We start from the raw sequence: 16,223 nt of genomic DNA, 5'->3' as shown, positions 1-16,223 counted from the left end.
TAAGTACCTGTAGTACCTCCTCCAGTCTGATAGGTGGCGCACTGCCGCCTGCTTTTACGCCACTCAACGGACGCATGTTTGTAGTAGTGAGAGCACTCATGGCTGAAGCTAACAGAGTTTAGCTTATTGGTTAGTTAGTGTGGTCGGTGTTAGATCCGAGGGCCGGGTGGAGCTCTGAAGGACCAGTATCGGTGAGGTTACTGGCGGCCCTGGTTCCCAGTTCGGTGTTGGACCAACATGTTTAGTTGCGGTCGCTTCGCCCTTCAGGTTCTGCTCAGACAGCCCGCTGTCAGGAGCTTCTCCAGGACTCCTGCTCAGGTCAGTGCCGCAGTGTGTCTGAAAACATGCAATCTAACCTCTTACATATATTTCAACGCTAAACCAATTAGGTCTATGATATTTTTATTAATGCCAAACCTTTATCAATCCATAAGCCAAACGTTTTTATCATCGGGCTTTGACTTTTTTTCCTAATTCTGCTTTAGTGTTTTAAATTGAACTGAGAATTTTCAGACAAATTGACTTAAACAACATGGCAAAAACCACCAGAAATACATTTGGTCACAACAAAACAACCATGTTATTATTATTTTGATATTATGAGATAATGAAATTGTTGACAACTAAAAATGAGATTAAATCTGCATGTATTCATGCAGTTTTAAATCTTATTTTTACATACGTAATAAAACTGCAATGAAAGATAATGACAAGCAGGTCTTTTTTTATTTAAACGAATGAAATTATCAAAGTTTTATATCAGGTGGTTTTGACAGCTAGTTATCTCAAGAATAGATAACTGGCTGACAAAAATATATATATTTTCAGCATTATGAGGTCAAGTTATTTTGAGATAATTACAATAGGTCATTGTTAGAGCATAACGAGCTTGTAATCTTATCTCAATTAAATGACATTATGAAACTGTGATCATAACAAACCAAACATTATCTTATAATCTCGACACAGTGAGATTGTGAAGTTGTTAATACAGTAAGAATTGAGTGTAATTTCAACGTGATTAAACCTTCCATCATATGAAATGATGGACTTTTGCTTAATTTTAATCTCAAGATAATACAATTATTACAAAAATAAAGCTTGTTATATTGACATATTGAAACTATTACTAAACCAAAGTTCTCATTACTTCAATATACTGATATAAACAAATAGTCTCCAGTTAGTTAAATTAAAATAAACTTCCACTTCTGGCATCTGACTCTGGAAAAGTTCTCAGTTTTGAAATGGAGAATCTGTCCAAACTCTGGACCTCGTTTGATTCTCTTATCTCAGTTCTTATGTTGTCGACTATAAGATGTTTTCATGTTTTCACAATGTAAAGCACTTTGAACCGCCTTGTTGCTGAAATGTGCTGTACAGATAAACGTGATTAACTGATTATTTCTCCATGCTGCCTTCTGATTTAAATTCAGAATATTCCTGCCTGTTTGTGATGTTTTAATGTATTTTCTTAAGGTGAACACAGCTGAAATCATTTAAATAATGTCCACAGCACACGGTTATAGTGGAGCGATGGTGGGAGGTCCCTTTGTCCAAAGAGGGCAGTCCGCCGAGGCTTCACCCCCGAAGACACAGAATCTACAAGCTAGTCGAGGATACCAAACATGCTCCCAAGGAGAAGATGGAGCTCATTCTGACCCAAACTGTAGAAAGTGAGTGTCCGGCACCCCCAACTTTAGTGCTAAATTACTTTTAAAAAGTCAAATATTATATTGAAACCTCCTCCTTTGGTTTAAAATAACAGAACTCGGTGGGAGAGGCGATACCGTGTTTGTGAAGAAGTCAATCGGGCGAAATAAGCTGCTGGCCCAAGGCCTCGCCGTTTATCCATCACCGGAGAATAAACAGATGTTTGCTGAGGAGCTGAGAGTGCGTACTAAACATAACAGTTTATTTTACATCTTAAATGGTAAAATATAGCTATTCATTGTCATTTCATTTATTTATACACAGCTTATGCGCGAGGGACAACCAGATCAGAGATTACAAACCAGAACAGGACAATTGGTGAGTTTATTTGGCACTAATGATTCATTTACTCAGAATTGCTCCTATGTTTGGCTGAAAACACTGGGATGTAAAACAAACTGCTTTTACTGAATGTTTTCCAACTTTTTTTATTTACAGACAGTTGAGCTCCTTAAGCGATCCAAACTAAAAGTCATCAAAACGCTGTCTGACGACTTCCAGCTCACTAAAGAAGTCGTCTGCAGACAGTTTGAAAAGAAGGTTTGTCTACTTTTATTTTGTGTGCACCACTATTCACTGTTGTTGGCAACACTGGTAAAGAAATTGTAAAATAAATTAAGCTATAACTGAAGCCGCTGATCTTTAATTAATAATCAATATGATGCCCGTTTCTTTGTTCAACCACCTTTTGCTAAGAGGACAGCAGTCAGTCCTCCTCTATTTCTCCAGATTTTCTACAGGAAGTAGGTCTGAGGACTGAAATAGCCAAGAAAAAGGTTTAAAACTTTCCATGTTGATTTGACAATGATGACCCAATGAGGTCTTAATTGTTATTTTTATATCAGTGTGGAAAGGTGTGCGGATGAAAAGCAGGGGCACTTCTTCAAGGTCGTCAAATGTAATATTAGAATGCAAGGCACTTGACATATATTAAACCTGTTAAAATATGGCATTCAAACAGCTTTTTGCAGGCAGGATTTTTGCACACAACTATACAGCCGTGACTACTGCGATTTGATATTTTGTGCCGACCTAGTAAGAGTTTTTTCATGGGTTGTTGGACTGAATAACTGTGTACAAAATAACTTGATTGAGAATATAAGCAGCTGATTTGTTCTTGTTTCTGTCCCACCTCTTCAGCTGGGAATTGTTGTTCCACTTCATGCGTTGAGTCTGCCGTTTGAGCCAATAAAGGAACTGGGAGAGTACTGGTGTGATATTACAGTGAGTTTCTCTCTCTCGTTTTCTGTTCATTTTACAGTATCTTCTGGACAGTTACCTTCTTTTTTTGCTTTAAAATACACCAACAAAGTGCTTCATTCCTAGCACGTTGGAAGCATAGAATATGCTAGGAACATTCCTAGCATATTCCTAATTCAAATTGCCTTTGAATTAGGAACATGGATAATTAACTGATTTATGATTACTTGTCGATTAATAGGTTATTAGACTAAAATTAGTTTCAATCGATTAATAAAGTCCGCCCTAAACCTTCTTTTAGTGTTGTAGTTTGGCCCCCGTCCAGCAGAGGGCACAGCTAGTCGTCTTTAAGTGGAGCCGTTGAAACGGAAACAAAGATGGCGGCGGAGCCGTACCAGAAAAGGAAGGAGAATTGATCCAAACAGTCCGGTGTGGGATGAAAAATGCACTTTATGCGGTTCTGTATAAATATCCGACACAAACTCCTTACTTTTCTGCTTAATGGCGCTCCTTCAGCCGAGCTGCAGTATTTCACTTATTTTATTCGTTTCAGGCACGTTAAGTGGTTATTTGTTTGCTATTTTTTGTAATATGCATCTTGGGTTTAATAATGCGATGAACAAATTTCTGTTTATTCAGTCGGTATCAAATGCAGTTGTTACAAAATAATACTAAAATGTAGCCCTTTATACTATGAAAATATATTTTTTAAGAAAATGGCCGCATTTTCATGAATTGTTAGACGATCAATAAAATCAGTCAACTTTAGATCAACTCATTATTAATCTATAAATTGCGTCTCTACTCGGAATGTCTTCCAGGTTAATGGGATGGACACAGTTCGCATTCCTATCTCCCTGTTGCCGTACGAAGATCAGTCCGGGGTCTACCAGAAGCAGCTGCGGGCGCAACGGAAGCTGCTGGCGGCCGAAAGCGACTCACAGGCTGACGCCGAGGACGAGGACGACGCCATTTTAACGGCCGTTTCTGAAGCGCAGGAAGCGGAAGACGGTAAAGACTCAACAACCGTCCAAACCCAGCAGGGATCAACATCACCGCCGACTGGAAACTCTGATAAAAAGTAAAGGACTCCCAAATATTTAAGAATTATCAACCTGATGGTTTTTATATCGCTAAACAAAAATACAGCATGTAGGAATAAATCTTTATCTCACTTTGGAATCAGTAAATTTGTTCTTTATTATGAAAAATAAAAGCTTACCGTTTACTAGAGTGAGAATTTTCCTTAAAAGATAATGTTTACATTTGGAGTTTGTAATTGATTTAGGGGTTTTAATTATGTATTTGAGCTGTGTGGAATAATACAAAATTCATCCTGATTAATCATTAACTGGATTACATAGACTCAAAAAAGGCAATTTGCTGAAAGAACATAATTATCAGAACACTAAATTAGCCATAAATGTTAAAAAAATAAATGCATTTTGCATTTAAGATGGTAAAATAAACTTTGTCTGTAAATATGTTCTACCAAAAAAAAATCTCTAGTGGCTGTTTTAGCTTCACCTTATTGAAATACAGTTAAAACAATCTTTTAAGCACTTTTCCCTATTAATTTATTAATTGGTTATTCCAAAAATAAGCAGATTAGTTCTACGCTGTATGGATAAATCAAGAAGAAAGGGCTTTTCATGTTGATACAAGTATTTCTTTTAGCTACAAATCAAACGTACAAGAATTATTTTTAGCAAAAAATGTAATGAATATGTTTTGCACATAAACTTAACCTGCTCAAGGAAGCATATGTCACATTTAAGAAACAGCAAACAGGCATTAAAAATGTAAGAAAACAAGAAAAATTCAAAACTTGTTTATTGGATTTTAATTACACACTTATATAAAGTAAACAAAAACAGGGCGAGCGCTTGAGATTTTTTGCAACACAAATTGAAAAATTTAACACTTAGTCCTGTTTCAACATAACAAATATATATTTAAACTTCTGTAACTTTAAATTCCTTTCCGACTACAAATTCACCTTTTACTGCCGATGTGTAGCATTTGGGTTTTTATCTGGGGTTGAGTTGGATCCGTTCACATTTACAGGCTTCTGAAGAAATCCTACTGGTATCTTGTTACCATCGCTAAGCTACTGGAGAAAACCAGCACATTATTAATGGAGGGTTGATCTGGCATTTCAGAGAAAAATTACATATACAGAACTGCTCGTATAGTTCACATAAGATGTGAAAACACAAGAGGAAAGGATGCAAATGTGTCCATCTGGACAGTTTAGTTTGGGCTTTTGAAGTTCACATTTTCTCCCAACAATCCTGCGATCAAACTGTTCAGATTGAACCTAAAACGACTGAAACCCGCAGAAGAAGAAGAAAGAAAAGCGGTAAAGAAAACAAGTGTTACAGACTTCTAGAACTCCCAGTAAAATAAAATAACTTAATTGCTACAGAACAACATCACGGAAAAAAATGACTTAATCTGAGAGGGGGGAAAAAAATCTCAAATTAGTCAATTTAACAGATTAAAGCCTGAATTCTGAGTTTAATCTCAGAATTTTGAGGTAAAAGTTAGAATCCAGAAATAAAAGCCCAACAACCCAGAAATCTGACTTTAATATCAAAATTCTGAAACATTTTCAAAAAAAAGAGAGAAACAAGACAATTTTAAGATTTTGACTGTTCCCTCTCTTACTTTTCTGCATTTAATCTAATAATTTAGTTGTTTTTTTCTTCTGTGAAGTTTACTAAAGGCAATATTATTTTTGCCTCAAAATTTCACTCTTGGAATTCAGAGGCAAAAAAGTCAAGAATTTCTAAATAGGTATTTATGCATTTATTTTCTTAGAATTTAAATTTAATCTCAGAAATCCCTCCCCTGAAAATTCTTAGATTAAACACAGATTTTTGAATTTACTCTGATTTCTGAGGCTAACAAGACAAGAATTGATATTATTAATCAGAATTCTTCCTTCAATTTCTGAAGTTTTGAAGAAAAAAAATTCTGAGATTATAGTCAGAATTTTGAGGGTTTTTTTTCCTTTGAATTTTGGCTTAAATCTCTGAATTATTTCCCCAACACCCAAGAATTATTAGGCAATTCTGATTTTACTTTAAGAAAGTTGAGAATTTTCACGTTAAAAATTCTGTTGGAGGGTTTATTTTAAGATTTATTTATTTTTGCAACAAAGATTGACCAAATTTAAGCGCATGGTTGGCTCTCGACGAAATCCTCATTGTAGCATAATTTACTGACTAGTCGATGATTTTGTGAATATTTTACATCACAAATTTTTATCTTAAAATTGTAACTAAAAACAACCAAATGCACAACAAAAACAATGAATCAGACCTTAGAAAATACCATGAAGGAAAAACATGTGTGGTTCTGGTACCTTAAAAACACCGGTTGGGTTTCTCTGTAGGATTAGCCTTTATATTTACTAGGAGTGACCGGGATTCAGACAGAGTAACACCATATCAGACAGAGTATTATCAGTTCAAGACATTGCAGGCTGCAGATCAGGAAGGAAAAAAAAAACAGGTTTTGCTCCTAAAGGAAGAGGATAAATCTGGAGATCGGTAAGTTGGGATTCGATGTGTCTGTACGCCACAGCAGTCCAAAGCTACAGGATCTAGAAGCCATATTTGGCCTGGGTCTGACGCCGGGTCATCCTGTTTTCTGCCCAGTTGTTCTTCAGCTCAATCTCACGTTCCTTTGCCTGGGAAGAAGAATTAAAACAAAGAAATTCAGAACCTCTGTTTATGTTCTATATATACATACATATATATAAATCCCACATGGACTATTAGCTAATCTGTAGGAATCTTTTACAATGGGATAAAACAGCTTGAAGTACTTATACTGTGATCGTTTTTCCATTTTCAATTAGATTTTATGTGATGCACTGACACAGAACATAACATAAATAAGGTTTTCAAGTATTTTTTTTTTTACAAATAAACATCAAACACATTTGGGCGTATCTGTATTCCTCTTCCACAGTTTGGGTCGGAGGCCAAAACTGAACTTTTTGACCTGAACAGCAGAAACGGTGTGAGTGAAAAACTATCCATCACCATCCCCATGCAGATCAAAGCATATTTATGTTCTAAATGGCCTAGTCAAATTATGGACCTAAATCAATGTGACAGCCTGTGGCAAGACTTGAAAATAAATGTTCACACAAATTAGGGCAACACAATATTTTGTAAATTTATTGTTATTGCAGTGGGTGAAATGCACATGGTGAAGAACTGCTATTAAATATTATGAATTCCAGCTCTACTCCAGTAAAATTGTTGGAAGTAGTTGTTTGATTAAAACAAAAAAAATCTAAGAAGATAAGAACTACAACTACATTGATACTAAGTTATTTCGATGCTAAAACATAGAAAACCATTTCTATAATTTTCCATCCATTTTCCTGCTAGGTACAATTTGTGCTCTTGTGACATAAAATGTGAATTAAAAAGTGTTTTTCAAAATTAAAATGTAATGTAAACACTATGATCAATGAAACTTCTCCTTTATGGTTAATGTTTCCAAGAGTTATTATTTAAATGCTTTCAGCAGCTGCTCACCTGGTGAATGAGATACGTTATCTGATGCTTTCGCCTCTGTTGCCCTGTAGGCTGTTCTCCTCTTCTCTGCAGAAACATCAAAAAGCACTAAAGTTAGGTATAAATGCATCAATATTTCTAGTATTTTTATGTATTTTTCCAGTAAAAGGCACTCGATTTGACCGTTTTTAACCAAAACCACACAGAACTCATGCAAAACGTTCACCTTGCTGTAAGACTGGCGGGTTTGTTTTTCCTCAGAGATGCTCTTCGTCATCCACTGCTGGTTCCCACTCAGCTGGTCGTCTCCTTTGATTTCCAGAAACTTCACTTCCTCTTTGCCTCGGTTTCTTTTCCCCTGTAGCCGCATGAACTGTGCAGCAGGCAAGTGAGAAGGAGTTTGTAGTGGTTTGTAAATTAGAAGTCTGCCTTTAAATGGGCTCAGAAAGGCAGTTTTATTAATAAACAGAAAATCTTTCTTACTCCTTCGTCGTCAAACATGGTAGAGTTGTCCGGCGGCTCGGCTTCTGCTAACTCTGGGTTCGGGTTCTGGTAGTACGGCGCGTCATAGTAACCCTTTAAATGAAAACAAAAGCCACCTGAAGTATAGCTTTATTATATTTATAGATGGGACCAAAGTATTAATTTATTTACAACAAACTGGGAAAATGTTGGCTTTAGGGCTGAAATGATTAATCCAATCAATTACTGAAATAATGGACAACTAATTTAGTAATCGATTAATAGCCAACTGGTGTGTAGATACTCAAAAAAATGCAATTTGCAGGGGGAAAAAAAAAACATTCCGAGCAGAAATTAATCCAAAAATTCACATTATATGTTTTACACAAAACTCCTGAAATGGCGGTCTTCGCTTCACTCGGTTCAAATTCACTAAAGAAATGCTACATTAGGCAAAAAAAAAAATAAATCTTTAAAAAAAAAAAAATTTAATTGTTTTTTTTTGCATATTTTAATCTCTTTCTAATATTGCATAAAAAGCTGAAGAGGTTAAATGAATAAACTGCAGAATTAGATTAATTGATTAAATAAATGTTAGTTGCAGTAATAGTTGGCTTTAGCTACAGTTGAGGTCAGATCGTATCAGTAAAGAATTGAGCACACAGTGCATTACTCTGCGCCTGAAGCGATCTGGCTCCGATAAATAGATGGTTTTACCTCGGGGAACCCCTCTGGGCCGGCCATCGGTTGTTGATACTGGTCGTATTGACCGTCCCATGAGCCCGCTCCCTCATGGCTCCCTCCAAAGTCCAAAGGTGCATTCGACTGTCCCGGCTCATCAGCTGCCACATAAGGACAGGGCTCAGCTGGGACCGCCGGCTCAGGATCCACGATCGGGACGACGTCAGGAAGAGGCTGGGAGTCGTCCTCCAGGGAAAAGTAGTTCTGAGGGGTTATGTCCTCCTCATTGTTCTGGTCTTCTGCTGCGATTTGCTTCGCCACCTGCAGGGCCGCTGACTTGGCCGCGGCTTTGATGGCGGAGGGAGATGCACTGGAACCGATCAGACCCGAAGCAGCAGCAGCTCCGGGTTTAGGTGCTTTGGGATCTGGACGCTTAGTGAGCGTGTGAGGGATCAAAGGTCGGTCCGTCTCCTTCACTGTTAGGTTTTTGGGTTTGGGGAGAATGGAGGACAGACCTGAACCTGAACCAGCACTCTGGTGAGAGGAACGGTCAAACTGGTTAAAATGGGAATGATACATTTTACAACGACAAACTAAAAGGAGTTTTAGTTTTTCTTTATAGGTTTACAACTCCTTTGAACTTCAGAAGGTGAAAAAAAAGAGATGGATTATTTTAAAAAAGCCCCAAAAAGTCAGAAATATTCAGAGCAGTAATTAAGTCAAAAATGTACAAGTTATATATACATTTTTCATTTACGTAAAAAAAAAAATCCTCTTTCAGTAAATATGTTTTACCCAAAACTTCAAGAATGACATAGTTTTTGCTTCACCCAGTTCAAATTCACTAAAGGAACACTTTATTTTTTTCTTACTTAAAAAATGAATTGAATTGATTATTTACATCACTGGTGTATTTTTAATATTGTATAAAAAGGCTTAAATTAAAAATCTACAAAATGTGTAATTTCTTTTATATCAAATCAACAACATTATCATTTATCGTAATAACGTCTGGAACAATACATCATCCAGCAAAATATGTTATCGTGAGACGCCTACTGATAGCAACGTCTTACCTGGGTTTGCAGCTTCTTTGGGACTGGCTCATCTTCGTCTGAGTCTGACTGTAAATAAAAATTATTACAAACGATCATCTCAGATCAACCAGAGTAAGCACTGCGCATGATCAGGAGTCTGATTGAACTTACATCCCGTCTCTGAAGTTGTGGCACAGGGATCTTGACAGGCTCTGTTCGTTTCTTGGGTTTGGGCAGACTGGACAGGAACCCTCCTGTGCTTTCCTTTGCTACAGAGTTTTTTGCCCTGGATGCTGCCTCCTTCCCTCCAGCTGCAGATCCAGATGCTTTAGGCGCAGGCAGAAAAGAGAAGAGCCCTCCCCCGCTAGGTTTACTCTCAGCTGCGGCAGAAGTCGAGGTTTCCTCCGAGTCACTCTCATCACTGCTACCATAAGCGACTAGAGACATGTTTGCTGAGACTACCGAGGATTAGTGTGAAGGAACTAGTGAACATGGATGAGTCGCTCTGAAAAAGCCGCACAAGCGTGTTTCCTGGTGAGGTGACCCGAGTTTTAAATGTACCACTATCTATGCTAAACAGATAAAACAACAGCGATTAGAGCATTAAAGAGGGGCTGAGTTGATCAACTGGAAACACGGAGCTAGCGAATGCTAGCTAGGCCACCGTGACCTATCTTCATACAGTTTATTGCCCGGATGCAGAAATTTTAACTGTAATGTCTACGACTGAGCAAAACGAACACAATGTGTCGCTTTAAAGTAACTCTGCATTCGTAAACTACGCCCAGTACTCCCTTGACTCCATCAAAACATTCGCCTTCATCGTCCAGTGATTGAGGACAACCGCCGACTTCTTTTTCCTGTGCTATTTACAGCAGCACTGAAGCTATAGAGTCCCCTAGTGATCAGGTGGTAAAACAACAGGTTCTCACCCTAAAAACTTGTGCGTTCCAATATTACGGAAAAGGATTAGGGTCATTGAAAAGTATGTATATCTTCACCTTCCTGAAATAATGGCCTGAGTGATTTTGGGAGGAAACAATAAGAAAAATATTACCCCTTCTTATTGCCAAAATATGATTTAGACAAAAAAAAAAAAAAAAGAGACTTAGCCCATTATTTTAAGAAGACCATATTTTGACATTAAACTCAGCATTTCGAGTGTTGAAAATTTAGGAATTCTGAGATTAAGGTCAGAAATTGAGATGAATGCTAAGATTAAGGTCAGAAAAAAGCTATATATATGTATATATATATAAAAAACACTGCCTCTCGCCCGGAACGTTAGCTGGAGATCGGCACCAGCACCTCCCGACCGCACTAGGGACAAGAGTGTAAGAAAATGGATGGATGGATGGATGGATATATATGTATATGTTAGTTTCTTCTGTTTAGTTTCGACGTCACCCATATATTTAGTCACAAATTTATGTCCGAGAAATTTGCTTTGATGTGAGGTTCTGACCAGTAGGGGCGCTGTGTTTTGATTCCATGTAAATACTGGGGGGCGCGTCTGTCGAGGAAAGCGGGTTTCCATTTCAAACCTAAATAGTCCGGAGGACGGGCTAACGTTTATCCTCGGTAGAACATATTTCGCGCTAAGCAGTAGAAATTTATGTAGCGCAGAAATTGTTCTCTTATTTTTTGGCTGCGGGTTGTTTTCGTTGCTCTCAATCCAAAGAAGAAGAACGAAGAAAAAATTGCCCCCTGCGTCTTAGCTCCAATTTTTCCGCGCCTGGTTTGTTTATTTGGTTGTCAGATCGACAGTCTGCTTTGATTTTTGTCGCAGAAGGTGTTCACAATAAATTTTAAGCCACACTAGCATTTCCTTTTATTCAAACACATCTCTGATATTCAACCAGAACCATGCCGAGATCCAACAGGCAAAAGGAATACAAGCCTGGAGACCTGGTGTTTGCTAAAATGAAGGGGTATCCACACTGGCCTGCGAGGGTAAGCTCCCGCCGTTACATGTTTAGCTTCCAGCTATGACTGTGCTGCTAACTTGAATTTATCCGTCTGCTGCTGCCGTGCTACCTTCCACTTGTTCACCCGAGAGGCCTAACGGTAGCCAGCTACCATGAGTTAGCTTAGCGCGGCCGTTTTTAGTCAGCGTAAACGAAAAGACCCAATAGTTAGCGATTACACATTGCTTTCGTGCGCAGCATACCATAATATAACAATTGCAGGCATCTTATTCAACACCGATACTGTCATGTACTTATTTGTTAGTTCTCGTTATGCGCCGCTTTCGTGTCCCCTGAGGCCTGTGGAGGGGCCAGCGTTAACTTTAAGCTTTTCGCAGCCGTTACAGGGAGCAGCGCGTGAGCCACAAACTCTAACGGTCATGTCAAGCACCTATAGCCGCTGACACGGAGCGAACGTTAACTAACAGCTTAACATGTGGTATAACAACGCACTGTCATTTATCGTCATTAATTGTATATTAGATATGTTTGTTTTCTTTACAGCTGTTTAATTACTGACTTATTTATGACGGTTTTATCCTTCGCTGTTTGTAAACATGCGCACCTGGCCTCACAACTGCGCTGCTTCTCACGTTGAAACGGTTTTCTTTTTACCTGTTCTGTCACATCATGTCTTTAGTTTATCATTTAAGACAAGACACTGTTCATTTCAGGATTATTTTTTTGTCACGTTAGGATCCCTTGGTCGTTGGACATTTCTATGTGTTTATTTATACAGTTTGACCAGGTTCTGTATGTTGGAGTGAAGTTAAAATTTTCATGTTTTTTTCTCACCCTTTAAATGAAATGGAGAATTGTGTCTTTCATTTTTCTTACCACCCCAAATTGTACTGAAGTAATACTTAAACATGACTTTACTAAAGTAAAATGTAATTGTTCAAAAAGTTACCTTAGTAAATGTAACTGAGTAAATGTGAGTAATTAATACTCTTATTCAATAAAAGTGATTGCAGACTGATTGCTCTTTACCTTCTGCTCTAACAGTGACTTTTGGCAGTGGTTTTTCCCTCCCTTTATTCAATCTTATCAGCTTCATCTCAACAGAATTTGGGCCCAGCCCCAACTACCAGCTCACAGCGCTCCTATCTGGTGAATGCCAAAAGCCCCGTCTGGCAGAGGCAAATGGTCACCATGTCTGTCCATCATTCTGGTGGTGTTTTTGTCCCTCCGTACTTTGCTATTCCCTTTTGAAAGGCTATTGATGCCAGCAGAATGACAGGCCCAATAGGTGTACAGAAAGGATGTTCAGCAATTCACTATTATTAGATTATGAGACTCAGACTGTTGATTTAACCAGTTCGAGAAAGAATCCTTTCCCATTTTTCTTTTTGTTAAGTTTGCATTTTATTATTCATCTCCTCTTTTCTTTCCCAGATTGATGAACTACCCGAAGGAGCTGTGAAGTCGCCCTCAAACAAGTACCAGGTGTTCTTCTTTGGGACACATGAGACGTAAGTATTTTGTGTTTAACCTGTTGTTAGTTTACTTTGTGCAGGGGAAATGTCAAAAACTGTGCCACTTTACTATTTTAGACTGGTCAGATATCAATTACTGTGTAGCTTCAGTACTCACATCCTGGCACACACTATAAAAATGTTGCATTTCAAACAAAAATCATTAAGACATGATATACTTTGGACACCTCTGTGATTACTCATAACTTTCATTGTTAATCAATCACTAACATACATTTTGTCATAGGTAATATGAAGCTTGCAGAGCTCTGTCATTGTTGAAATATTTTTGTTGTGAGCTTGATTTCAGATTTTGGTTCAGCTCAAATGTTCAATGATCACAGGGCTTTTCTGGGGGCCAAGGATCTTTTCCCTTATGAGGAATGCAAGGAGAAATTTGGAAAGACCAACAAGAGGAAAGGCTTTGCTGAGGGACTCTGGGAAATTGAGAACAACCCCACTGTCACTCACGAAGGCTACGAGGTTGGTCGTCTGCCTGAATGAATGTGTATCACTGTGCAAAACATCAATTTTGCAAACAACTGCTCAGATTAATAGAAGTACCAAATAATCAGGTTCTCTCTGTCTGATATATTTTGTATGCTTCACTGGTTAAAGCAGCAGAAAATGTTCTAAGGGAGCACTAAAATGTTCAGATTTTCTTTTTTTTTTTTTCCACCATCACCTGAAATGCAACAGTGTTTTCAATAAACTACTGTGTTGACATAAATATAATGAATCTTTGGTTGGGATTTTTGTCAGTAGCTTTACTAATTCCTCACTAACAGGGGTTTTTGTTTGCAATGAAAGTGATTAACACTGTTTTAGTATGATATATGTTGTTTTTATTTACATTTTCACCGCCATTATCACGTTTCCCTAATGTGCAATTCCTAATTCCTGTACGATTCTATTTTGTTGCTTGTGGTTTAAGGTTTTGTTTTATAAAATAAAATATCGACCTGATCAATGCAACAGATATTAAGTACAATAAGTTCTTAACCTCTAATGCTGCTAGATAGACTGTTTTATGAATGGATATCTCTTGTTTTATGGTGCCTTTGACATTTGTATTGCTTTTACATTTACTTTATTCTCTGTTTAGACGGCAAAGAATGAGAACTCATCGGAAGGTACTGGAGACATAGGGGGCTCAGAGAAAGCCAACACCGAGGGCAACAGTGACGAAGAGGAGGGGACTCTGGTCATCGACGAGAAGAACGAGAGGGGAGGGACTAAACGAAAAGCAGAGGAGTCCACAGAGGTGAGCTTCAGTCTGCCAGATTGTCCAGACCATCACAGTTAGATTACTGCTAGGCTGTCCTCAACGTTCGCTGCACTTTGATAGGAATCTCCCAAGCGGCCAAAGATTACAGAGGAAGAAGGCGAAAAGCCCAATACAGAGGCCAAGCTTAATGATGTGGAAGGAACCAAGGCAACAGCGCCTTCCTCACAGAGCGAGTTGAAACCAGAAGGCAAGGAGAAAGCTCCAGCAGAGGCCCAGCTAACAGCAGAAAAGGTCAAATGTTCTCATTAATGATGGCTACGATCAAAGTATTAGAACTGACTAACATACTTGTAGGCTAGTAAAGATGCTGCATGTTATCAGTCAGACAAACCAAACCTGGTTGTCTGTTTATACAGAGTGTCTGTGTGACTATCTGGTTTCAACTATATACCAGTTCAACAGCAGCATATCTCTTATTTAATATACTTTTCAACATAAATGACACCATTTTATTAATATTGCAGTTTATGATATAAAATGTTTTTCTTATTTAAGAAAAGAATATGGATAAGTGTTTTTTATCCATTTCTAATATTGTTTAAAAAATTAATCATCAGAATAATTGTTACTAAAATAATCCTTATTTGTAGTTTTTTTTGTGTGTGTGTGTGCATATGGTCTCTATTAATTTTACACTGCTTATGTTTAAACCTCTGCACTAATTACAGTTTTCTTTTCTCCCTGCAGCCAGTAAGAGACAGCGCTTAACGTCGACTCAGAAGAAAACCAACAACCTTCAATGCTTCTCTCTGGAATTCAGGCTTCGAAATAAACACCTGTAGAAGGCCAGATTTCATCTGTTTAATTAATGAGCGAATTATGTGAGGAAAAACATTTCAAAATACGTGTTTGTATTGAAAGACAAACAAATTTCCATTTGCCACTATTGGGATATTATATATCCCAGAATAAACAAAAAGTAAGCATTCTCTGATCAGGCTTCAAACAATTGAACTGAGCATTTTCAAGCTTGTGTACAAACAGGATTTTGGTGTTTATATATTTTTTATTTCTAAGTGCAATTACATAATTACAAAGACTGAATAATAGGTGTCAAAACATTTGTCAGTTTGAGGGAAGAAATAAACTTAATATATACTACATTTAACACAAAAGAAGATTAAATCACAAACTACTCCCATTAAGTGGGTTTTAAAACATAGTGTACAGAAGAAAAAAAAAATTTCACCATCTCAGCTTTAGTTTGTAACCATTTCAGCCCTGTTTGTATCAACCTGCTTCCCAGCCTCATTAAGCCCTTTATTATTCAGTCATTGAATGCATGATGAGTCTGGACATCTTCAGCAGCAGCAGCAGTGTTGCTGCTTTGAAGTGAATGCCTCACTGAAGGTGACCAAACTGTGTAATGAATTTCTACATTTTCCCACATGTGGACTTCTTGGCTTCCAAACACATTGCACATGCAAACATGTTCAGTTCAGCCTCTTTCACTCACAGAACTGCCCTGAAATCTCAGCCGATGAGGACTTGTGTAGAAAGCAGAAAGACATTCCTGAGTGTCGTCTCAGCTCGATCTGGAAACGTTAAGATGGGGTGGTGGTAACATCCGTTTTAAAGTATCTAGATCATCTGAATGAAACCTGTCAGAACCATTAACTCAGTACACAAGCTCTAGTTACATTTTTCCAAATATGTCACCAAGATTCACTGCATTCACAGATTAGTTGCACAGAATTTTCTTTCAGAAATGTTATTACTTAAATTGTGAACGCTAACATAATTTGATTGTTGTTGTTTTTTTTTTCCTCTAAGAAATCAGAGTGTTATCATTACAGAGTTTTGACTTTGTAAAATTTTATTTTAGTTTTTTATTATTTTGCCCAACCTTTTAACTGGAATAC

At 37.7% G+C, this 16,223-nt stretch overlaps 3 protein-coding genes across 4 annotated transcripts; 2 read left to right on the top strand and 1 right to left on the bottom strand.

The window, feature by feature from the left end:
• Positions 1-16: 16 nt before the first annotated feature.
• mrpl9 (mitochondrial ribosomal protein L9) lies at positions 17-4,088 on the top strand. Its single transcript, XM_044137612.1, has 7 exons — positions 17-318; positions 1,517-1,676; positions 1,769-1,893; positions 1,978-2,031; positions 2,152-2,253; positions 2,854-2,937; positions 3,735-4,088. The coding sequence occupies exons 1-7, from the start codon at positions 238-240 to the stop codon at positions 3,996-3,998; spliced, it is 870 nt and encodes a 289-aa protein (XP_043993547.1). The 5' UTR covers positions 17-237; the 3' UTR covers positions 3,999-4,088.
• Positions 4,089-5,294: 1,206 nt separating this feature from the next.
• On the bottom strand, positions 5,295-10,536 carry prcc (proline rich mitotic checkpoint control factor). Its single transcript, XM_044137611.1, has 7 exons — positions 9,803-10,536; positions 9,671-9,718; positions 8,631-9,128; positions 7,935-8,027; positions 7,678-7,824; positions 7,473-7,538; positions 5,295-6,610 (listed from the first exon to the last, which is right to left on the bottom strand). The coding sequence occupies exons 1-7, from the start codon at positions 10,076-10,078 to the stop codon at positions 6,524-6,526; spliced, it is 1,215 nt and encodes a 404-aa protein (XP_043993546.1). The 5' UTR covers positions 10,079-10,536; the 3' UTR covers positions 5,295-6,523.
• Positions 10,537-10,905: 369 nt separating this feature from the next.
• On the top strand, positions 10,906-15,150 carry LOC122843103 (hepatoma-derived growth factor-like). 2 transcript variants are annotated; one of them, XM_044137608.1, is made up of 6 exons: positions 10,906-11,584; positions 12,994-13,070; positions 13,418-13,556; positions 14,179-14,337; positions 14,422-14,592; positions 15,049-15,150. In XM_044137608.1, exons 1-6 carry the CDS (start codon positions 11,498-11,500, stop codon positions 15,067-15,069), a joined length of 654 nt encoding a protein of 217 aa, XP_043993543.1. In that variant the 5' UTR covers positions 10,906-11,497; the 3' UTR covers positions 15,070-15,150. The 2 variants fall into 2 exon arrangements, with proteins under 2 accessions (XP_043993543.1, XP_043993544.1); XM_044137609.1 differs by lacking the exon at positions 10,906-11,584 and adding an exon at positions 12,101-12,200.
• Positions 15,151-16,223: the final 1,073 nt, after the last annotated feature.

This window comes from Gambusia affinis, linkage group LG14, assembly GCF_019740435.1.
Source record: "Gambusia affinis linkage group LG14, SWU_Gaff_1.0, whole genome shotgun sequence".
NCBI lineage: Eukaryota > Metazoa > Chordata > Actinopteri > Cyprinodontiformes > Poeciliidae > Gambusia > Gambusia affinis.
Note: the sequence above shows the minus strand (reverse complement) of the source record. Positions and strands in the feature narration are given on the sequence as shown.

Excerpts from the sequence above, each read along its gene's own strand:
- mrpl9 (XM_044137612.1), top strand. The coding sequence starts at position 238 with ATGTTTAGTTGCGGTCGCTTCGCCCTTCAGGTTCTGCTCAGACAGCCC. Across the intron at positions 1,894-1,977 it reads TGTTTGCTGAGGAGCTGAGA|CTTATGCGCGAGGGACAACC; the intron begins GTGCGTACTAAA and ends ATTTATACACAG. Across the intron at positions 2,032-2,151 it reads AAACCAGAACAGGACAATTG|ACAGTTGAGCTCCTTAAGCG; the intron begins GTGAGTTTATTT and ends TTTTATTTACAG.
- prcc (XM_044137611.1), bottom strand. The coding sequence starts at position 10,078 with ATGTCTCTAGTCGCTTATGGTAGCAGTGATGAGAGTGACTCGGAGGAA. Across the intron at positions 7,539-7,677 it reads CCCGCCAGTCTTACAGCAAG|AGAAGAGGAGAACAGCCTAC; the intron begins GTGAACGTTTTG and ends ATGTTTCTGCAG. Across the intron at positions 6,611-7,472 it reads TAACGTATCTCATTCACCAG|GCAAAGGAACGTGAGATTGA; the intron begins GTGAGCAGCTGC and ends TCTTCTTCCCAG.
- LOC122843103 (XM_044137608.1), top strand. The coding sequence starts at position 11,498 with ATGCCGAGATCCAACAGGCAAAAGGAATACAAGCCTGGAGACCTGGTG. Across the intron at positions 13,071-13,417 it reads TTCTTTGGGACACATGAGAC|GGCTTTTCTGGGGGCCAAGG; the intron begins GTAAGTATTTTG and ends CAATGATCACAG. Across the intron at positions 13,557-14,178 it reads TCACTCACGAAGGCTACGAG|ACGGCAAAGAATGAGAACTC; the intron begins GTTGGTCGTCTG and ends TTCTCTGTTTAG.